Raw genomic sequence first — 24,146 nt, forward strand, 5'->3', positions numbered from 1 at the left:
GCCAGTTGGCGTAGGGCGCTTGCCGCTCGGCCGGCGGATTAGGGACTTTCCTGCGCTCCGCGGCCCGCGGCCGGCGGTGGCGGAAGTTTCCAAGTACAGCTTAGACCTCTGCGCCGTTCCCACGGTCGTACTACCTGGACTGCCGTTGTCTAGCAACGAGGGGCAAACAACTTCGTCAAAATTTGTACACTGTTATTTCAAATTCACGTTATTTCAACGCTATTTCGCGTTTTTTCATGTTATTTCGCGCGTTACTTCACCGTTATGTCAACGTTATTTCACCGGTGTTTCACGTTATTTCAAAGAAAATGTACACCAAAATTCAAGTTGTTTGCCCCTTGCCTCACTATGCGAGCTAAACAAATCTCAGGTATGCTGCGTGCTCTTCAACCTTGAGAGGAGGGCGCCCTCCTAGTATCAAGCTTCAACGCAGGACGGATGCGTTTTTGAGTCGTATCTCGTGCAAAACAAATTTCTATTTATCTGCAGAAACGTTCGTTAATGAACAAATATAAAATGTCAATGGAAGGATGAGAGTTTTCTTCACTTTGAAATCTGCTAGAAACTCTGCAAACATGGCACACAATTTAAAATGTACGTGTGCCTGAATGCTCACAATTCTAACACTACAAACCTAACTGTCTACTAAATACACACTTACAAACGCATGCTTGCAAGTACACACTTACAAGGTAGGTTTACGCCAGACTGCGTCTTGTCGCAACAGGCTTCGCGCCTGGCGTACCTACCTTGGCCTGCGACGCTATCCTGCCTTCGGCAGGCATTAGCTTGTCCGTCGGCGGTTGCTTCTTACTTGTTGCATGGTGGGGGGCTCCGCCCCCCAGACCCCCCTTCATTCTAGATAGAGTTCCTTCATCTACAGATAACACGATCTTGACCCTTGTAACTTTTTAACTCGTCGAAGGGGGGGGGCTCCGCCCCCCAGACCCCCCTTTCTTCAAGACAGAATTGATCTGCCTCCAGGAAACTCGATTTTTCGCCGTTTTAAGGTGTTTTTCGCCTATAAAAACAGAACCACGTGAGCTAGGATAGTGAAATTTCGCGTGTGCCGAGCCAAGAACATACCTAACAAGCCCGCAAAATCTCAGCCAGATCGGCCGAGCCGTTCAGGAGGAGTAGTGTACACACACAGACACACAGACAGACAGACAGACAGAAAAAGTTTTTCAACCCCACTGGAGTAACAGGCTTCGCTATCGCTCAGCCAACAAACGCATGCTTGGCCAAGTACACACTTACAAATGCATGCTTGCAAGTACACACTTACAAACGCATGCTTGGCCAAGTACACACTTACAAATGCATGCTTGCAAGTTCACACTTACAAAAGCATGCTTGACGCCGTATAACTCCGTGGGTCAAGCATTAGGGTGTTTCACTTTTGCAAAAAGTTTCGAAATCTCATGACCGCCGGGTGAAAATTGATTCTTTATCAAAAAAAAAGTTTACGTGTTTCGGGGTTTTCCAAATTTCGCAAAATTAGAGGTCGCTCAACGCCTTTGAAAAATTTAGGCTGTATTTACTTAAGTCCAAAATGCTGAAATCGCCAATTATTGACCGATTTGGACCATTCTAGGCTCATTTGAAAGGGTTTGAGCTGTACTTTAAGAATCTGCGGCCAGAAATTGGATTGGAGTCGTTTGTTGGGCTACAGAGCCACGTTTGTGTTTTTCAAGGCCCTAATTGCAACTTTGCGCGACTGTATCTTCGGCAGTTATAAACCGATTTTCCCCCGCGATATCTCAAAATGACCGTCAGAGTCTTTTCTTTCCAACGGTGTGCTTGGATTGTCATTTGAAGCATTTGCCTAGTTTCTATGAGGCTCGAAGTAAAGATATGCGACAAATTTTCATGTTTACCGTACACTTCTTGGACGAAAAGTGTACTGACGAGAGCCGATCTTCGCTTTCACCCCTATTTTCAGTTGCGCATGATGCTTTTACCACCTCAAAGCCGGCTGGTGCTGCTACAATGGCTCCAGGGACATATAAATAGCGTTCGATGTTGAAATCTCATGTTAAGGTCAGTGCTTCTACACCTTCTATGGTTTAACGTCTCCCCGCGACATTCCAAAACAGACTTCAAATTCACATCTTTCCGAAACTGTGGTTAATCTTTAGTTTAGTCTATTTTGTATCAAAAGGTGGTCAACGCCTTTGTGGGTAGGGGTCTATTTGACCGGTTTCTACCGATTAGAGCTAGATAGCAAGCAACACTCTTTATGGTTATAAAGATACATTTTCAGGGGATTTCACTGTGCACCACTGTCTGTGGACCAATGCATTTTGCTGAGCTAAAAGTCAACCTGCCCATAATGATTTTCACCAACACTTCACTGTAAAGATAAATATTCGGAATATACGAAGAAGCCTCTGGTGAAGATTTTAGCCAGAGCACTTTCGTGAATTCACGAATACTTGGTAATTTAGAAATGTTCTTCGTAAATCCACGAACATTCATCGTGAATTATTCAGATTATTCGTATATACACGAAGATTCAGTTTTTACGAATAATATTTGCGAATTTACAAAGAAACCTTTGACTACAGTTTTGCCCGAGGCAGCTTCGTTTATTCCCAATTTATTTCTTACAGATTGTTCTAAATGAATGCTTGAATTTGGATTTGGAGAACTCGCCACAGTCTCTCCATCGTCCAGACTCCGTGCTCCACCCCTCTTACACGACTTTTCGGGTCTAGGGTCAGTTGGGGTAATAATGGGACAGTTTGAATAATAAGGTTTCCACAACTCAACAATGGCGAGTTGGAGTGTTTCTAATGCTTTTAAAGGATAGGGTACTCTGTTCCACACCATTTGGCGCTAAAATAAGATCAAAAAGTCATTTAATTTTGCAGTTGTGTAAAATAAACTGTGAAAATTCGGACGTGTAAGTTTGGGGTAATAATGGGACACGCTGGGGTAAAAATGGGACAAGGGCTTAGCAGAGGTAAAACAGGCCTCAAAGTTTTCCAAATAGACACCACTTTATAAAATTCGATCCGTCTCAACACGAGGAACAATAAATGTCTTCACATGCCACCGGTTCGGATGAAAAATGAAGAGGCATTGCGCTTCAAAAGAACTTGGGTGCAATTTGACCTTTTGCGACTATTTGTTACTTTCAAAGCCTATTAACTTTTTAAATATCCGTCCAAACCCATAGCATGTGTTGACATTTTTTGTTTGTATTGTCGAGGCCTATCTATTTCCATTCAGAGATGTCAATTCGAACAACTTTGAAAATTTTCTCCCCAAAGGCCACAATTTACCATTAACCAAGTGTCCCATTTTTACCCCAGGAGTGTCCCATTTTTCCCCAAAGTGGTGTCCCATTTTTACCCCACAGGAAAATTCTACAATTGCAAGTTAACGAATGCATTGATGTCAAAATGAGTTGGTGGCTCGAAATCCTCGTTCTTTTAGCTTTCCAACACACTATAATACTTCACTTTTCTGTTTATGGGGGTTTCTGTAGTGTTCTAATTAGATGACCTCTGCGGCAAATTTTTCCAACCTTTAGAAAACCCATAATTGCCATGTTTCGCTTGATTTCTTAATTCTCATTTCTATGAGCAGTTATTGTCCCACCGAATGATTAATGGAATACTAGACACCTCAATGAACATTTTAAGCACAAACATGTCATTGTAGGACGTTTTAAAATGCCAAAACTCGTCAAGTTTAGAAAGTGTCCCATTTTTCCCCAAGTTTTCAGTGTCCCATTATTACCCCAACTGACCCTATAGGACTTCGGGTCAGTGAGACAGGAAAATCAACAAAATTCAATCGAATAATCTGAATAATTCACGATGAATGTTCGTGGATTTACGAAGAACATTTCTAAATTACCAAGATTATTCGTGAATTCACGAAAGTGCTCTGGATAAAATCTTCACCAGAGGCTTCTTCGTATATTCCGAATATTTATCTTTACAGTGAAGTGTTCACTGTTAAAAAATGGTTGTATAGAAACAATCAGATGAGTGAAAATTTAGTCGTTCCAAAACAAAGAATTTTATCATGAACCAAAGCAAAAGAAATGTGGTTGAATCTTGTAAGCGACAATTTGTCGTTGAAGAACAAAGTTCTGTTATCACACTTAACAATACTTTTGGTATGGAAACAATATCTTTTGCAATTATCTGCTCAATTAAAGCATATTATGAATAATCATCTATTGGTCTTCTTAAGTCATAGCAACATTAATATTATTAAAAAAAATATAAGGCAAAATAAATTTAGCGACAAAAGTACTCCATGAATACTAGTCCCAGACATTACAAAATCTTTATCGACCTACAAGACTTGTTGTTGACCAACAACATTTGTTGCTGGTCAACGACTTGTATTTGAAAGTAGACTGCTAATGTGTTATTACAAGTTAGTCGTTGTGAAATTATCCCTTAGTCCCAGTACGAGTTTGGTTTAACAAGCTATTCGTTCCACAACAAATCTTGTCGCTAAAAAAATTAGCGATAAATGTGTCGCTAAGTTACGACAAAATTTTTGTCAGTGTTGGTGAAAATCATTATGGGCAGGTTGACTTTTAGCCCGGCAAAATGCATTGGTCCACAGACAGTGGTGCACAGTGAAATCCCCTGAAAATGTATCTTTATAACCATAGAGTGTTGCTGGCTATCTAGCTCCTAATCGGTAGAAACCGGTCAAATAGACCCCCACCCACAAAGGCGTTGACCACCTTTTGATACAAAATAGACTTACACTAAAGATTAGGGTGGGCCGTGAAACACGATTTTTCGATATCGCAAACGTAATAGCGCGCCAAAGTTGCTTCATGGCATTACAAACTCAACGCGATCTGGGGCAGGTCTGTAACTTGAAGCTTGACCCTCGCGCATCGACGTTGAAAATTCGAAAATTCGACTTTTACGGGTTTTTCTGAAAACATCCATAGAAACTGAACCAGATGTCCAAATGATGTTTGCGAGACGGAAATGGAAACGTCTGATCATGCTTTATCAGTTTAAGACCACCGGGACCCTCTCCGAGCAGTAGGGGACCGATGGGAGAAAATTACAAAATTACAATTTTTTTTCCGTTTTTTACAAAATGCAAAAAATTTCCTTCAGGGTTTGATACGGCCATCCTGACGTCACCGTACCCGAACCATACCCCGAATCATCTTCTCTAAGGGCCCCTTTCCCGTTTTAAGTGCACGGGGTACTCCGGGATCCGTTCACACGTTAGGATTTGGACGCCATAAACACATGTTTTCCTAAAAATGCAAATTATCGGTACTTAGGGCACTCGTCTCGTCCGTATGAACTGTAGTGACTCAAAATCGATTACTAGATGGTATCTTTGCGTCACAAGCACCTACAACCTATGCGATGGATAAGAATACAGTCAAACTCCTCGTTTTGTCCCTCTTCTGGGTCCTTCGTTTTGTCCCGGAGTCATCCCCACCACCGTGGCGCGGGTCGCGCCCCGCCGGCCGATGCCTGACGTCGCTGGCCGGCCCGGTAGGGATTACGGCGGCCTAATCCGCATCGGCCGGACCTCCGTTTTGTCCGCAGCAACTCCCGGGTAGAGGGACAAAACGAGGAGTTTGACTGTAACCTGTATAAACGTGCAGCGACCTTCTGTCGTTAATCCAGACGAGCCAAATACGTTTTAACTCTAGATTAACGAGATTTACAGTGTAAATAGCGTTCTAAAGGTCTCTTCGTCCGATTGTCTATATACTGGTGGGTTCCTGCGACGCAAAGACACCATCTAGTAATCGATTCTGAGTCACTGCAGTTCATACGGACGAGACGAGTGCCCTACAGTGCCCTGAGTACCGATAGTTTGCATTTTTAGTAAAACATGTGTTTTTGGCGCCCAAATCCTAACGTGTGAACGGATCCCGGAGTACCCCTTGCGCTTAAAACGGGAAAGGGGCCCTTAGAGAAGATGATTCGGGGTATGGTTCGGGTACGGTGACGTCAGGATGGCCGTATCAAACCCTGAAGGCAATTTTTGCATTTTGTAAAAAACGGAAAAAAATTGTAATTTTGTAATTTTCTCCCATCGGTCCCCTACTGCTCGGAGAGGGTCCCGGTGGTCTTAAACTGATAAAGCATGATCAGACGTTTCCATTTCCGTCTCGCAAACATCATTTGGACATCTGGTTCAGTTTCTATGGATGTTTTTAGAAAAACCCGTAAAAGTCGAATTTTCGAATTTTCAACGTCGATGCGCGAGGGTCAAGCTTTAAGTTACAGACCTGCCCCAGATCGCGTTGAGTTTGTATTGCCATGAAGTAACTTTGGCGCGCTACGTTTGCGATATCGAAAAATCGTGTTTCACGGCCCACCCTACTAAAGATTAACCACAGTTTCGGAAAGATGTGAATTTGAAGTCTGTTTTGGAATGTCGCGGGGAGACGTTAAACCATAGAAGGTGTAGAAGCACTGACCTAAACATGAGATTTCAACATCGAACGCTATTTATATGTCCCTGGAGCCATTGTAGCAGCACCAGCCGGCTTTGAGGTGGTAAAAGCATCATGCGCAACTGCAAATAGGGGTGAAAGCGTAGATCGGCTCTCGTCAGTACACTTTTCGTCCAAGAAGTGTACGGTAAACATGAAAATTTGTCGCATATCTTTACTTCGAGCCTCATAGAAACTAGGCAAATGCTTCAAATGACAATCCAAGCACACCGTTGGAAAGAAGAGACTCTGACGGTCATTTTGAGATATCGCGGGGGAAAATCGGTTTATAACTGCCGAAGATACAGTCGCGCAAAGTTGCAATTAGGGCCTTGAAAAACACAAACGTGGCTCTGTTGCCCAACAAACGACTCCAATCCAATTTCTGGCCGCAGATTCTTAAAGTACAGCTCAAAACCTTTCAAATGAGCCCAGAATGGTCCAAATCGGTCAATAATTGGCGATTTCAGCATTTTGGACTTAAGTAAATACAGCCTAAATTTTTCAAAGGCGTTTGTAAGTGTGTACTTGCAAGCATTTGTAAGTGTGTACAAAGTAGACAGTTAGGTTTGCAGTGAAACTGTGCCCCTGTGTTAAGGGCCCACACTGACAAAAATTTTGTCGTAACTTAGCGACACATTTATCGCTAATTTTTTTAGCGACAAGATTTGTTGTGGAACGAATAGCTTGTTAAACCAAACTCGTACTGGGACTAAGGGATAATTTCACAACGACTAACTTGTAATAACACATTAGCAGTCTACTTTCAAATACAAGTCGTTGACCAGCAACAAATGTTGTTGGTCAACAACAAGTCTTGTAGGTCGATAAAGATTTTGTAATGTCTGGGACTAGTATTCATGGAGTACTTTTGTCGCTAAATTTATTTTGCCTTATATTTTTTTTAATAATATTAATGTTGCTATGACTTAAGAAGACCAATAGATGATTATTCATAATATGCTTTAATTGAGCAGATAATTGCAAAAGATATTGTTTCCATCCCAAAAAGTATTGTTAAGGTGATAACAGAACTTTGTTCTTCAACGAAAAATTTGTCGCTTACAAGATTCAACCACATTTCTTTTGCTTTGGTTCATGATAAAATTCTTTGTTTTGGAACGACTAAATTTTCACTCATCTGATTGTTTCTATACAACCATTTTTTAACAGTGCAGGGGCCCAGGACCCACACAAACTCGGTCAGACACGCTGTTCTGAAGTGTGTGCACTGTAAATCCAAAGGCAATACTTTTAGTACCTTTTTTGGCAACGGCCTTACGGAAAAGTGTTGCCTTCAAAACGGCGATACACGAAAGTATCGCCAAAATTTGGCGTATTTTGGAGTATTGCCACGATTTGGCAATAAACGTCGAACAAATCAAGGGGAGAAGACCTTGGTTAAATGCCGTGGTTTTGGCAATATCCAAAAGTATTGCCAAATTTTGGCGATACTTTTTTGTATTGCCGTTCTGAAGGCAATACTTTTCCGTACGGCCGTTTATTGGCGATACTCAATTGTATCGCCAAAAAATGTACTTTAGTATAGCCGTTGCATTTGCAGTGTGCCCAACAACAGTGCATACAGGCTCAAATTTTTATCTGTGTGCCATGCACACACTTGCGTTTTCAGACAATGTGTATTAACATTACCTCCCAGTAGGATTATGTTCTAGAAAGATCTTGTTCCACGGACTAGGGTTGCGGCTGCGGCGGCAGAGACCGCTCGTCTCGCTCAGCTGACTGCTGCATTGGCGACCGCCGCATTGGCGACCGCCGCATTGGCGTCGGCCGGCTGGAGCCGCTGGCCCACCCCAGAACTCTGCTAGGGACCGTTGATAATTATGGAGTTCGATTTAAATTTTCCACCTTACTAATTATAACATCTGCTTGGTTCTCATATGAATAGTAAAAGCGATGATCAAAGTTATATTTCACTCGTATGTATACCAAATGGATTTTGAGAACAGCCTAATAAAAGATAGTTACTTTAAATGCTCATGGGTAATCGATCCACAAAGGAGGGTACAAATGCCCATTAATTCTGAAGAAAATAAAATGTGTTTCATACTTTCAAAGTTTTACTCTCCTTGGCTGCAACAAACCGCCGCTTTTCAGGCTGTAGTAAAAACCTACAGTTTTAATCACAGTTGATCACTATAATTATCCTTCCTGGCGAGTGAGTGCAAGGAACGGGTTTTAGCTGACTGCAACATTTATCTGTGCTTTGCGAGAATGCGGCGGAACTCGCTGTGGATGAGGGAGCAAGCAGCCAGATCTCCTCGTTCGTTGAAAATTTCCAAATCACCCCTCCAAACGAATTTTTCCAAACCAGATCCTAATATGTCTCCCATTTGATCGTAGTTAGTCGATCCGTTTATTACTTCGTAGTGTCCCTGCAAGACAGCGTAAAGAGAAAAACTATAACAACTTTGCACAAGGCAGGTCTACGCCCACTGCAAATGCAAAGGCGATACTTAAGTACACTTTTTGGTGATACAATTGAGTATCGCCAACAAACGGCATTACGGAAAAGTATTGCCCTCAGAACGGCGATACACAGAAGTATCGCCAAAATTTGGCGATACTTTTGGGTATCGCCAAAACCGCGGCATTAAACTAAGGTCTTATCCCCTTGATTTGTTCAATGTTCAATGCCAAATCGTGGCAATACTCCGAAGTATCGCCAAATTTAGGCGATACTTTTGTGTATCGCCGTTTTGAAGGCAATACTCTTCCGTAAGGCCGTTTATTGGCGATACTCAATTGTATCGCCAAAAAAGGTACCATAAGTATTGCCTTTGGATTTGCAGTGCCAGACCGTGGTTGTGTGTTGTTATCGTCGTCGTCTTTGTTCGATTTGAACAAAGACGACGACGATAAAAACACAACCACGGTCTGGCGTACACCTGCCTTCTTTAAGAAGGATAGGGCACTTCGGAGAAGAGCTGGAGGGGAAGTTGAGAAGAAATCAAGAAGAACAAAGTATGCGAAATGTGTAAGAATGAGCGTCTGCGTCGCCGTTCTGCCGCTTTCGCAGAGTTAGATTATTATACAAGTACGGCGTTTCTTCTTCTTGATTTCTTCTCAACTTCCGGTGTAGCACTTTTCGGAAGTACCCTAATTGAACCGGAGTTCCCGACTTAAGAGGGTACTGTAAGAGAGCCGCATGAGCAAATAATTCGTTGTGTTACAAAAAACTTTTTCCACAAATCCAAAAGCGTACCATCAACGGGGGTAACTTCGGATACTTTTTCACGTTTTTTCTAACGCCACACACACACAGAACCCTGCAAAGAAATGCTCTTTGTAAAACAAAGAAACCGAAGGCTTCGCAGCCTACGAAGGGAATCGTTTGTAAGATGAACGATTTGTTTTGTAATTCAAACGAAAAATCCTTTGCAGCCTACGAAGAACTTCGCAGCCTGCGAAGGCTTTTTCTTTGCATTACGAACAAAATCGTTCGTATTTCAAACGATTTCCTTCGCAGGCTGCGAAGTCTTCGTTTTCTTTGTATTACAACGAGCAGTTCTTTGTAGGAATTTATCTGTGCAGGCGAGACTTTCGACCTAGACTATTGGATCCTAACTATGTTTAAGTTTCACACCTTTCTCATAATTTCATGCTGGTCTGGTCATTTGCCTCGTGTCGTTTAGAGGGAGGGCCCCTAAAAAGAATTAAATTATCTACATCCCATGCATCTATTGCAGCTGACGGAAAAAATAAATTGTAATGACAGCATCTAGACCAAGAATTCAGGCTTTGGATTCCTGATACTATAAAGCAGTTTAAGAAGGCATCTCTTTTAATCATCGGCGCAACATCCGAAGGATAGGTTATGTCAGAAATCGGGTCACATGACTCCTGGGCAGCTAGGAATGCTGAAAACACGGGAAAATGACTGAAGAAAATAGGGTCAGGGCGGGGAAAACCGGACACCTGCAAGTTGGGGAAGAAACGCACACCGCACTTTCGCCACAAATTTACCTGTTTTGGGACGTGCAAAGTATTCAGTATTGCTTATTGATGATCTGCTAGATTGCGTTTAAGAGGAATTTAGCCTACTTGAACCGGAAAGTATTCAAAGTCACCTTTAAACGAGGTCTCGTTTAAAACACCTTAAAAACTTTCAAAGTTGGTGCCCGCAATATCTCTTTTGAACGACTTTCCGAGCCTACTGTGACGAATATTCTTATTGTAAACGAAAGTTGGAAGTGTGGAGCCCAAGATACGTTCAAATGTTTTAGCAGATTTCCAGCTGGATTACATATGAAGGGTTAAATACGAAACGGGGAAAAACCGTACACTGGTGCGGGGAAAAATCGAACACCTCTTTTTTCTATAATAATCGATGAATTGCCCTAACATCCCACCAAAGTGGTCGTAACAAGTGTATTTTAGCATTTCCCAACATTTAGTGGGAAAACAAACACGGCTGTTGACGATTTCATACATTTTGGTCATTTGACCTAAAAAACGTGCCGCCACGGACCCCCCAACAATGCTGCGATGATTTCTGTCTACCTAGGAATACTCGTGCGCCTGCTTCAGTGGGTATCGCAAGTGTTACCCCCAAATATCGTTCCCAAGAGATTTCTGACCTACTTTCATAGCTTTTTGTTAAATTAAAGCCTATGTCCGATTTTTCCCCTTAGGTGTTCGATTTTTCCCCGTTTCGACGGGGAAGAATCGCACACTGTTTTTTCTCATTTATTCCTGAATGAAGCCGCAAACGCACTCGCTGAGGGTTGAAATGTCTTTCTTTGAGGCTCGATCAACAGACCCAACGGATACATTGGCTAAAGATAGTCAATGAGAGTCAAAATCGAGAAAGATTGCAAAACGTCCAGTTCTTCCCCGCCCTGACCCTAAGCCCAAAGATACCCTGTATTTGCTGAGCGAAGCGAAGCACCCTGTTGGGGAATTCAGACATCCCAATTGTCCCCCCCCCCCCGGATACCTTAACTTTCCTAGAGGTATCTTATTTTTTATCTTAATCCTATATCCGTATATGCATACATAGTCCGAGGTCAATAGCCCAGAGAAAATAGTCTGAGCTCCATAGTCCAAGCTCCACATTTACATTTTAGGACGCACGGGACGTCCCACCCCCTCTCAGGTCATATGACCTTACCCCCAGGCACGCCCCGCCCCTGGCTTTGTCTGCAAGTTGTATTCAAAAGTGGATGCTACTGACCAAGTCGCTTAATGGACAGCATAGCTGAAGCTTCTAAAGACGCACCTGTTTGATGGGACATTCGGCTTTAGGATGTATGCTTTCCTTCAAAGGTGTCCAGAAAACTCCTTTAATCTTGATAAGTTGACAGAGCGCCGTGGTCCACGTAAAGGAGTTGAAATACTCACAGGTTGTCTCCGAAACCGTCCCAATACACCGATGAATCCTGATTAAAACCTGATACAGATCAATGTCACCTTTCAACATGCATTCAAACTTGAGAACCCGGTAACTCTCTTGAAACGTCATGAGGAATGTGTTCGCATTGGGGTATTCCAGATCCGATTGACAGTGTTCGAAGTTGACCATTGACGATTTGGCTCATTTTTGGCTCAAATCGAGGGGTCCTATTCAAAAGATCTTATCTGGGCGTTCCCCCCAAGACAATCTTATCTTTAACGCAGGCGAATTTCACTCAGCATCATTTGATACAGCTACAAACCAAAATAATTTGTTATTAAATTCACTGAAATGTGAAGATAGAAGATCAAAGAAAGCAATGGTACATGTAGAAATATATGCCGCTCACTCTCGCACCCGTCTCAAATGGTCAAACTGAGTGAAATTCGCTTGCGCTTAAGATAAGATTGTCTTGGGGAGAACGCCCAGATAAGATCTCTTGAATAGGAGAATAGGACCCCTCGATTTGGCTGGTAAAGGCACCCTGTTTTTGCCACTGTTAAAAAGGATTGTTATATGACAACAACAGTTACCAACCTCGACTACGCCGTTGTTTATAAACAAGTTTTCTTGTTTAAAGACGACGCATTTGTTGCTAATTATATGACTGACTTATAATTATGTTTTAAAACAATCTTTTTCTGTGTACAAACAACCCTGACAATCTAACTAGTGACTACTGGGGGTCACCGGGACTCTACTAGGTCTGTGCGACTTAATCGACAGTCAAAATTAAAGCTCATACAGCTATCAACATCTTGTTGATGAACGACGTAATCATCAGTTACCAACTTAAGTCATCTGTAAACAACTGCTGGTCCATTTAGAATACCAGCAACATATTTACTGCTAAATAACAATCTTTTTAACAGTGTGGGCATGCCAATTTGGAGTACATGCACAAATTCTGCACTGTACGCATGCACACAGTTCAGCTGACCGTGCCTACGACCACTTCCAGCACGAGGCCCACGTTGTGGTGCCCATGGCCGCACCGCAATGCCTGTGACAGGACGCGGTGCATGATCCTACCTTGTAAATTAATCACATTAAGAAATATGCCGACCCTGATTACACACCTTTGATATCGAATTGATGTCAGTGTCCAAAGTAGCATTTGGTATGTCAACGTATTCTGAGCCGTCGTCATGAGCCACGATTTTTATGGCACCAAAGCGCAAGAAGTGGTTCTTGTTTGGACACGGCCAAACGCCGTGGATTTTTGGAACGACTCTAGTGCGCTGCATTCGTCCTGTTGCCTGCTGCACAAAGGAAGGGAGGCGAGGCTGGGAATCCATGACCACTTTTTTCTCGTCCTACCCCGAATCCGGCTCTGTGGTTCGAATACCTCCCTGCATAAGGTTTGGACTCCTGCTATCCCTTCCTCCCAATCGAACGAATCTGTGATATACAATTGCAACTGGCTCAGGTTCACAGAGCACTTTGCCGAAAGTGCACAATGGTCCTGAATCTCGGTATACGTCTCCAGTATACGGCACTACACTGCGAGAAAAAACTACGAAGAATCCTGTTTATTTTTTCGCAGCGTAAAAGGTCTCATCAAGATCTACTCGATTCAAGAATTTAAAAAAATTCTTGGTCAACACTCTTTTTTGCAGAGTATGTCATTATTCTGTTCAAAAAGTGTAATTGTCAACAGCATTTTTATCAAAATTATTTCCTTAGATAGGTCCTTTCTGCAGAAACGTTACAATTTCTATGTCCGTGCCCCTTTGTGCCATAGAGAGACGCGGTTTGTGCGATGAGATGGTGCTTTTTGTGCTTCGGAACGATCCACTATTGGGTTCGAAAATATTTGAGGCTTTCAGGTGGCCGAGACACGGGACAATCGTTCCCGAGTCCTCTATTTTCTAAGGAACTTTACTTACATACTTTAACTTTATCTTCCTGACAGTCATAAAAATTTTGAAGCTTCGTGCCAGCACAGAAATAACTTTTATCCCTACGTTTTTACCTCCCAATAATTCACCTGTTCACTTTATTGAATTTGGCACACCACAAGAGAAACGCGAAGTCGCATCCTCAATCTAAGGGCTGCAATGGGTTCCGAATGGAAAAACACTGCTAGACACCAAGTTTGAGGGATGTGTGTTCAATGGATAGCACCAGATTGGTACCCAAATCGCGTATTTTTCGTGTATATAAACTTCGTACCCGATTTGCCACGGATCACCTGCTCGACAAACTTTCGAAATGTGCACAAAATCAACGCTTTGGTGGTCGTTTGGTCGCATCTGTGTATGCACGTTCTGATGTTTCAACTCATACGCAATCCAGATATTTGCTTCAAAATGTTAACTCCGTAGGTGCCAATTTAGGTAAACTATTCAATCCTTAGTCATTTCCCCCGTGACTTTAGGCGACAGTAATTTTGTTCTCAAACACCGTTGCGCATGATGTTATTTTGGATTCTGCATGTCAAAACAAGAAAAACGAGCCCAATATGTACAATATCAGACAACTTTTAATTTCCCACAGTTCGAAATGCCAAATTGTGACATTTCTGTAGAATGACTCAGACGTCATCCACGATCAGTCCAGACGTTAAAAATGAATTAAATATAAAAAATTATTACAACACTATGGCGCTTGGCGCTTGAATGAAACTATACATGTTCTACGTCATTGGGTAACAAGAATTGGGAGACACACTACAAACCTAACTGTCTACTTAGTACACACTTACAAATGCATGCTAGCAAGTACACACTTACAAACGCATGCTTGACCCACGGAGTTACGGCGTCAAGCATGCGTTTGTAAGTGTGAACTTGCAAGCATGCATTTGTAAGTGTGTACTTGGCCAAGCATGCGTTTTTAAGTGTGTACTTGCAAGCATGCGTTTGTAAGGGTGTACTTGTTTGTAGTGCAGGGGCACTTTGTATCATGGGTTCATGCGAATCACAAGCTCTAAAAACTTGAAATTTGCGCGCAGGCAGGGTGGGCCTATAGATTTTGCCTATAGATTTCTCATCACGGGGCCCGCCCTACGCGCGAATTTCGAGCTTTCGGAGCCTCCCATGATACAAGACAGATTGCCCCTCTCTTCCTTAGTTTGATAAACCTTGCAATGCATTAGTTGGCCTTGATGCGATGTGGCTCAGATGGAAGTGAGTGCAGTTTGCAGTTCCGTAGGTGTCAGTAGTGGTTGAGTTGACTTTCAAAACATTTCGTGCCTTACTGAAATGTTTTGTTCTTGTCCATCGTAATTTAATATTTATTTGAAACATCAGGAACTTGCTTGTTTACGCCTCCTGCGAGAAGAAGTTTTAAGATCCCAATATTGTACCTGGAGACGCCCCGTGGCCACAATGACCACCGTGAGAATGATGAGCCTCTGCATTGCCGGTGAAGTCGCAGGTGACTGTTATTTTTTTTTTTTTTACAAATAATTTATTGGTTGCCAATGAAGGGCCAGGTATACACTGTTAAAAAAGTTATGAATTTTGAAAGCAATTTTGATGACAATTTTACGAATACGGATATGAATTTTACAAACATTGCAATTTTCATAACTTGATGCGAAAATTCGAAACAATTTCGTAAAATTGACAATTGTTGGTAATTTTAAAACCATGTTCTGAAAATTGCGAATCTTAAATGTTGATATTGAGCACACAATAGTAATTTTCCGAATCCGATTGTAAATTTCATAACTAGCTCAAGAGGCGTGGCCAAGGGGCGCTGGTAGAGTCATCAGTAGCTGACCCTCCGCCTCCCGTGGGACGTGGTAGCACAGCGGTAAAGAGCGCGCACCACAAGTCAAAGATCCCGGGTTCGAAACCCACTGATGAAAAGCAGAATCGGTTCAATAAATGGCATAAGGCCGCTTGGGTGTTCATATACATGAACACTTAGTTGTCCTTTTGCTTAACTGCTCTAAAATGACCTCGCAAACGCGAATATGAATTTTCATAACATGATATGAATTTTCATAACGTGATTGTAAAACAATTTACAATCATTTGTGATTTTAATTTTCATAACAATTGTTTGTGAAAAAAAATGCCAACCAATGTTATGAAAATTACAACTGATTTTTTTAACAGTGTACGGGCGCTGCATGGGAGCGTGCGTGATGCCCCCATCTTCGATGGCATGGGAGGCATTGGTTCAAATAGATGTCAACACATAGATAGGGAAGCACGTAGCCAGAAACGAGATGGCCTCTACCAATATATCAGTGATATATGTTTAAAAAAAGAAATTTCGATGGAAATTCCCTGGACAAACACTGGTGGAAGTAAGGGGTACGGTTGCCCCTTCTCTCAAACGTATATTCTTGAAGCAGACGTACACTCCAGCTCCATCTCAGTGCCAAGCAAGTCACTAACTAGGGGTACGCGCCGTTCAGTCTGGGCGCGTAGTGTGGCTGAGCGATGCGAATTGACATTTTTTGTGCACTTTGGACTTTGCTTGATTAGACGAAGTGTCCATCTTATGGGCTCATATTCAGTGAACTTTAGACCAGGGGTACAAATGGAAGTGATTTTCGTCATCAGAACACCAAAAACTGCTGGAATCAATGTCAAACTCGATTTAAAAATTTTGGTCCAAAATTGGTCAAAATTCGGTTAAATATGAGTCTGGGAAAAGGTTGAAGGTCATTTTTGAGCTCAGCACACCAAAAACTGCAGGAAATAATGTAAAACTCAACATGAAAATTTTGGTCCAAAATGATCTAATTTGCGATGAGAATATAAGTCTGGAGTAGAAATGAAAGTGATTTTCCCCGCGTGGAAGGATCTGTAGTTTAGGCTACACTGGAAAAATATAATTTTTTTTGTAACTGTCTATTTAGATTTAAAAGAGAGATTTCTGTACTTTAAATACAATTAAACTGTTAATTGAGTGCATAAAAATGTAGTCAAAGTAAAGATAAAGTATAGAAAACTATAGTTAAACTGTATAAAAACTACCAGTTATTTCGGACAACTATAGTTTTTGACCCCAGTTTGTCCCACTTGACTATATAGTTCAAAGTACAGTTTTACTGTAGTTTATTTACACAGGTAGACTTGGTTTAAAAAAGAAAAGAGACTGCAGTTTGAATTTTGCGGTCAAAATTCAAAAATAGTAATTTTCGAGCCCTGTTTTGAGGAAACTCTTCCTCCCTCCCACCCCATGGGTAACTGAAGTTGTGTTGATCGTGTTTCTTGGGTGAATGTTGCCGGGAGTTGAACCTCGGACACTTCAGTTGCGAAGCAGAGGCCTTGACCACTGCTCCACTGAGCTTCCATGTGGGACAGGGCTTGGCCACTCGACCACATGGAAAGGCCTGCTATCCCCAGGAACTAGAGTGCAACTGCAAGAAAAATACAGTTTTACTGTAAACTGCTCTGTACTATAAGTAAATTTTGCAAATCCAAGAAGTAATTTGTATTAAGTTTGCCTCTGAAACAAAAAGACCATGAAGTGATTTAATTTAGAGTGCCTTTTCAGTCTTATTTTTCAACGACAGGAGTCGTTACCTTTTTAACTTCTGAGACGTTCTGGATCAAGACGCTTCCTAATTTTTGTTGCGTTTAACATTCAAACACCTGGTTATAATGAGTTTGATGCTTCTTAACTAGAACTTGTTTGTCATCTTTGTCAAACTAGTGACACATTGTGGTTTGTTGATTTCCACGATTCCTTGTCACATAATACCTGACCAATATGGAACGTTATAAAATAATCAAACAGATTACCAGATGGTGTTTTAAAGATTTGGTTACATTCAGTCATGTGTTTTTGTTTTTGCTTTTTTTAAAATTTTAGTTTAGTCGTGTCTTCTAAAAGTCTCCAATGTCCAGTATTTCAACGTAAACTGTTGGTCTGCGCACTTATAACTTCCGAGGCTCATACATTATAGAGACTAAAACCAACCTTTATAGCTTGAAAATTTTTAAAAGAAATTACTAAAATTTCTAAAAAATATATCTATTCCCATCCTAATATTCTATATTTTAGTTACATTTTATAATTGTTTCTGTGTCTTCATATCAAATTGCAGTGCTTGACTTATCTTTAAACCATGCCTGAAATGCAAAATTACTGCAAATTGTAGTAAACATTCAACTTGCTTGTCATTGTGTATAAAAATGTGACCAGAAACTACATTTGCTTTGTGGATTGTGCTGAAGATACAAGTGTAGGCAGATCTTTAGTAGTAGACTACAGAATTAAAGAATTAATAACTTCCCTTTAAAGTACAGACCGTACTCAATACCTAGTTAACAAATAACAGTTCAGATAGAGTGCAGTTTTAAAGCACAGCAACCTTCAGTTCCAGGAGCAAACTGTACAACTGTACAACTGTACAAGTTCTGAAGTTTGTTCTTACAAAAAACTGCAGTCAGCAACTGCAGTTTTAGCACTGTAGTTTAAACTGTAGTTTCACTACAGATCCTTCCACGCGGGTCGTTATCAGCACACCAAAAACTGCTGGAATCAATGTCAAACTCGATTTTAAAATTTTGGTCCAAAATTGGTTAAAATTCGGGTAAGTGTGAGTCTGGGAAAAATTTTGGAAGTCATTTTCGAGTTCAGCACACAAAAAACTGCAGGAAACAATATAAAACTTGACTTGAAATTTTTGGTCCAAAATGATCTAATATGGGATGAAAATATAGGTCTGGTGTTAAAATGGGAGTTATTTTCGTTATCAGCACTCAAAAAACTGCAAGAATCACTGTACAATTCATTTCAAAAAATTTAACCAAAAATCGGTTAAATTTTGGGTTAGGGGACAATTAAGATGTCAATATTGAGGTCAGCGCACTGAAAACTACAGGGAAATACATAAATCTCAACTTGGAAAGTTTTGCCCCAAATTGCGTAGCTCTAGATGAAAATGTAGGATTGGCATTGAAATAAATGTAGTTTTTGTGACCAGTACACTGCAAACTACATACAATACTTAAAACTCAATTTCTGTAGATTGTTCCTATTTGTCTTCATGAAGCACCCTCTGTCGTCACCAATTCCCTGATGCCACACCAAAGCGAATCCCTCAGTCGAGTAAAATTCAATTGCCAACATTGAATCGCTTAATTGGCTACTCGTATGCTTGGGTCACTAAGGGAGAGTGGGGTAATTCCGGACACGGGGTAATTCCGGACACTTCGATTTTCACTGGGTTTGAATGAAGATAACTCAAAAGCCCGCCTAACAGAGGAAGATAATCAGTTTAAAAGGAGCATTCCAAATCGCTAAAGTAGGAGGTCAAACCGTTTGCCTGTGGTCGCTTCCCGAAATTTGAGTACCATCAAAAAAAGGCAAAAGCTGCATCTTTCCCTCGTATTTCCATGTACTTATCGTACCTTACCGTCAAGTTCAGTCCCATGACTAAAATTTTATCATATTTAATGGTCATTGGACTTTACTTTGGCGTTTCGGGAGTGCTCGTATGGCTCGCCGTTTTCTTACAGTTGAACATCAAAGGTTTTCACTACCTGTGGGGTAAATCCGGACAATAAGGGTTATTTTCTTCAATTTCCCGCATAATGTTAAGGTAGTGGGTTCAAAATTGTGGACATGCATCCCCACCGTTAAGAAGGATAAAGAAAGAACGAAAAATAGCATTGCAGCTATGTTTAAGAGCTTTACTCAAGACAGTGTTGTCAATTTAGGGGTTTTGATAGAAATTATTCCTTATAATATGCTTTGAGTAATAATCAAACACTTCACTTCGCAGCAAATGTCCTTAAACGCCTTCTAGAGGCATGCCTCACATCAAAACAAGCGAAAGTAAGCTCGAGTAGTGTCAAATTTTAAGGTCGTCCGGCATTGCCCCATAGGTCGTCCGGAATTACCCCAGCCTGGGGCAATTCCGGACACGTGCAGGGCTTTTGTTAGGCGCCTATATCTCCCTAACCGTTGCTGAGATTTGGCTTTCATGTATACCGTTTTGAAGGTAAAGGTCCATACTTTACTCTCCTGTCATAACATTTAACCCAAGAAGCATATTCAAGCTCAAAGACCAAAAAGAAAAAAAGCGTCCGGAATTACCCCACTCTCCCTTATTCGATAACTCTTTTTCCTTAACTAATGAACTCACAATTGTATAAGTTATATTTATGAAACATTTTGTTATTCTTTCATTGTGAACCAGTGAATAAAACAATATTGGTTGGAACATGTTATCACAGTAAATATTAAGAGAGTCAGTTTATGGTAGGCTGATCTAAACCAGTTAACGGGGACAAATTATTGTCAAATCCAGTGATTCGTCACATAGAGTCCAATGCCAAGGCTACCCAAGGCTTAATGAACCGACATAATTTATCTTACTCATGTAAACATTACTGAGTAGTACCAGTTACATTAACTTCGGTGAAGTTAAAGGAATCGTCTCACTAAATCCAATCACCAAATTTACTCACCGCTCAAAACCTGAGTCGTCTCTTTGAAACCAACATCAATTCAAACTCCATTAGGATTAAAAATACACAACCCTATATTGATTCTATTAATAAACTCATGTTAGTACTTTTGGACTCTTGTCAGCTTGCAGCATTGCAATAGAATGAATTTCTCGAGTCCAAACTAAGTATGCCTGCCAATTTCAACACAAGTTATTTATGCATTTCCCTAATTTCCTCTAGTTTGAAAATTTTAAAAAGAGGATGACACTAGAATGAAATAAGAAGATGCACACAATACAAAAGGTCAAAATAAAAACATCCTTTTTACAAAGCTTTGTCAAAGTGCACTGACCTGAAGATGATTCCCCTCTGACAGGGGAGGGGGAGAGGGGAACGAAACACGTAAATCATTTTCGAATCCCTTTTCCATATTTCGCTGTGTTGGTGTTCCAAAATGGTTTTAATCATTCTAGAATGTTGAAAAACTAAGGCCGATCTCATTTCTAAACCCTTCTGCTCTTTATTTCGTTTTATTTGCTTATTTGCTTAAGTCCCGTATTTGAGAGCCGCGGACCCGCAGGTATGAGAAATTGGTAAGCGCTGCCGCGCTGCCAACCTAACCACGCTAATGACCTGATTCAAAAATATGTTTTGAATATTTCAAACAATACTAAACAACGATTTGAAACAAACTCGTGTTGGGGGGTACTAAGGCGACGTTAAATACGAAATCTTGAAACTATAGCCACTGTAGTTGCTGAGAATCGTTGGTGAGTACAAACAGACTCACAGACAGACAGACAGACGCACGACCAGTCACTTTTCAGCGCGCCCAAACACGGCAAGGGCTTCGCTAACGCTCAGCCAAAAATACATGAGTCGCCACCATCACCCTTCAAATGGGTGATGCAACTTCGTTGGCCTGGCTGAAAACGTTGTCTTGAAAGACAATGTAAAACGTCCGGTAGGGTGATGAAGGCGAAGTCCGATCGCAAAACCCAACACGACTCTGAAATCAGTACTATAAAACGAAACTTTTGAGTCCTGCCGGAAAGCCGAAATGGAAAGTCGCTTGAGTAAAACGCCCCCTGCTCTGTAGACAATTGATTCACTTGATCAAAAAAATGTACCCCCGTTCATCGCAAGTAAGATGTTCTACTGTGAAATCCCAAAACATTGTTTCCCAGCGAGAGGGTAACGACTGGTAAATTTCGTGTCAGCCGGATTACGGATTACCCCGGATTACCCCCGAATTACCTCCGGATTACAACAAAAAATCGTGGATTACCTTTGGATTTAGCAGGATTACCCCAGCTTGCCTCAAAACTTTCCCGGATTACACCGGATTACCTCAAAATTTTGGGTCATCCGGATTACGGATTACCAACTTGCTGTCAGCCGGATTCCCGAAGTCTTTACCCCCTCGTTTCCCAGTGATAGTAGTCTGTACACTGTGAAAATTTGAGTCGTCACTTGATGACAATTTCAAGGCTAATTTTCCTTACAAGGATGCCATCAAAACAATTGATGACATTGTTGTCATGCCCATGCAATAAGTATGGGAGCTTTCATGAAAATGTATGTGATTAGATTGAAATCATTGGAGGGTGATAAAAATACCACCCACGTTTTTGTCCTAAAGTGACAACAAATTCTCACAGTGTAAGGGGCGAAATCGAGTCATGCTTGAAACAACGTCCGTGCACCGAAAGTGGGCCTCCCAATTAGCAGTGTGCGCGACCGTCAACCACGTCGATCGAACGCAAGGGCCCGACGTAATGAGACCGAGAATATTGATGCAGCGCGCGTCTGGTTCCCTTAGCAGTGCCCCTATCAGAAGGAACGCCGTCACCAACTGGCAGGCACGGGACGCGGTCGCTGTTGAGGAAAAAGTAACCCCACCGACGAGTCACACGGGCACCATGCAACTCTTCACGCAATGTAAGAGCTCAGCAAAGTCAATTACAGAGCGATGTTACGGAACGGAATCAGAGTGCAAAACGAATAGAAACAAACCAAGAAAAACAAAAAAAAAAACGAGGTAGAGAATTTTTTATCTTTCTTTTAACGGGTATGAGAGCACTGCGAAAAGTTTAGTTGTCACTTGACAATTTCAAGGCTAATTTTCCTTACAAGGATGTCATCAAGTGAATTAATGACATTGTTTTCACGCCCATGCAATAAACATAGGAGCTTTGATGAAAATGTCATCAATTTGTGAGGAGATTGTCATCATTTGAAAGCGATGAAAATGTCATCCACGTCTTTGTCATAAAGTGACAACAAACTTTCACAGTGAGTTTCCCCGGACCCAAAACGCCGTCGTGTTCCGCGCGACGCAACGAAGCTAGTGACGTCAATACCGTGAAACGGGGTAACTTCGGACACTTTTTGGCTGAGCGATAGCGAAGCCTGTTACTCCAGTGGGGTTGAAATTTTTTCCTGTCTGTCTGTCTGTCCGCCCGTCTGTGTGTGTGTGTGTGTGTGTGTGTGTGTGTGTGTGTGTCCGCACTACTCCTCCTGAACGGCTCGGCCGATCTCGATGAGATTTGGCACACAGGTAGGGGCAACGGGACAAGCCTCCAAGTTGGCCATTAGATGGTAGCATCATCGCCATGCTTCCGGGCAGAACTTTCCACACCGAGTGTCCAAAATTACCCCGTTCCACGGTACCAAACGAGTCCAAGTGCACTGTAAACCTAACTGTCTACTAAGTACACACTTACAAATGTGTGCTTGCAAGTACACACTTACAAACGCATGCTTGGCCAAGTACACACTTACAAATGCATGCTTGCAAGTACACACTTACAAACGCATGCTTGACGCATGGAGTTATACGGCGCCAAGCATGCGTTTGTAAGTGTGTACTTGCAAGCATGCATTTGTAAGTGTGTACTTGGCCAAGCATGCGTTCGTAAGTGTGTACTTGCAAGCACGCATTTGTAAGTGTGTACTTAGTAGACAGTTAGGTTTGTAGTGTGGAGTTGAGGTCTGCGTAGAGTCTATTACTTTTAACAGTTGCCTCTTTTTTTTCAACTAGCACGGGGGAGTAAAGTTGATTCAATAGCATCAGATTCATAAAGACAAAAGTTGTGTGATCTTCTTTTGCCACTTTGTGCAATGAAGTCATAAGCACTTCGGTTTAGTTACCTCCATTTTCCGATTTAGACAGAAGTCAAGTTGAGCTTTATCCATTTTTCATGTGGATCGCCTGAACAATTAGGAATTGGGTCAAATAATTTAGTGTAATGATTCAAACCATCCTGAGGTACAATATAATAACATAAAAGCCCAATGTGGAGATAAGTTCAATTATTCCCTTCTTCCGCTTCCTGGATCAATTACCACAAGCTATTCTCAGAATTTTCCGTAGCTCTTTGCCACAGTGGTTGAAAATGTTGAAAATACGTGTTGCAGGAGAGGCGGTGGGGGGACCATGGACGTAGCCGACACCCACCCACTGACGGCCAGGCTGCAGTGGTGGAACGACTACCTCGAGGCGGGCCGCAGCTCTCCCGCCACTCACAGACTGTTGCGCCTGGCGCGCGGAAGCGCGGTGAGCGTTTCGGGGCCTCCACTGTTATCCCAAGTGTGATAATGAACTCACTTCAAATGAAATAGGGGTAGGTTGGGTAAGAAAAGTACACTCGAAGCTCGGGTAAGGAAAGTACACCCGTTGTATCTCCGAACTGAAACTACACTGAACCATCACGTTAGTGGTTTTAGGAAGATGGGTCATCCCGCTGACAAAAAATAAATTTAGCCCAGTTCCACATATAATATTTAGAATCAAACTGCACGTTTGAAAAACACATTAAAAATAACTATGAAAATATTTTTTTTAAATGTTTGTACTTTGAAGTACAGCTTCCTGTAGAATCAGCCGACAGTCCAATGTAAG

At 41.7% G+C, this 24,146-nt stretch overlaps 1 protein-coding gene across 1 annotated transcript; it reads right to left on the reverse strand.

Annotated features, from left to right (window-relative positions):
• Nucleotides 1-8,634: 8,634 nt before the first annotated feature.
• LOC117652832 lies at nt 8,635-15,220 on the reverse strand. Its single transcript, XM_034397988.1, has 4 exons — nt 15,184-15,220; nt 12,953-13,135; nt 11,700-11,870; nt 8,635-8,853 (listed from the first exon to the last, which is right to left on the reverse strand). Exons 2-4 carry the CDS (start codon nt 13,118-13,120, stop codon nt 8,674-8,676), a joined length of 519 nt encoding a protein of 172 aa, XP_034253879.1. The 5' UTR covers nt 13,121-13,135; nt 15,184-15,220; the 3' UTR covers nt 8,635-8,673.
• Between the last annotated feature and the right edge of the window lie 8,926 nt (nt 15,221-24,146).

Source organism: Thrips palmi, unplaced genomic scaffold, assembly GCF_012932325.1.
Source record: "Thrips palmi isolate BJ-2018 unplaced genomic scaffold, TpBJ-2018v1 HiC_scaffold_7, whole genome shotgun sequence".
Lineage (NCBI taxonomy): Eukaryota > Metazoa > Arthropoda > Insecta > Thysanoptera > Thripidae > Thrips > Thrips palmi.

What these genes read in the sequence shown, in the direction of transcription:
- LOC117652832 (XM_034397988.1), bottom strand. Translation starts at nt 13,120, where the DNA reads ATGCAGCGCACTAGAGTCGTTCCAAAAATCCACGGCGTTTGGCCGTGT. An exon ending in ACATCAATTCGATATCAAAG is followed by an intron (nt 11,871 to 12,952) that starts GTGTGTAATCAG and finishes GATCTGTATCAG; the next exon opens with GTTTTAATCAGGATTCATCG. An exon ending in CCGAATGTCCCATCAAACAG is followed by an intron (nt 8,854 to 11,699) that starts GTGCGTCTTTAG and finishes GCTGTCTTGCAG; the next exon opens with GGACACTACGAAGTAATAAA.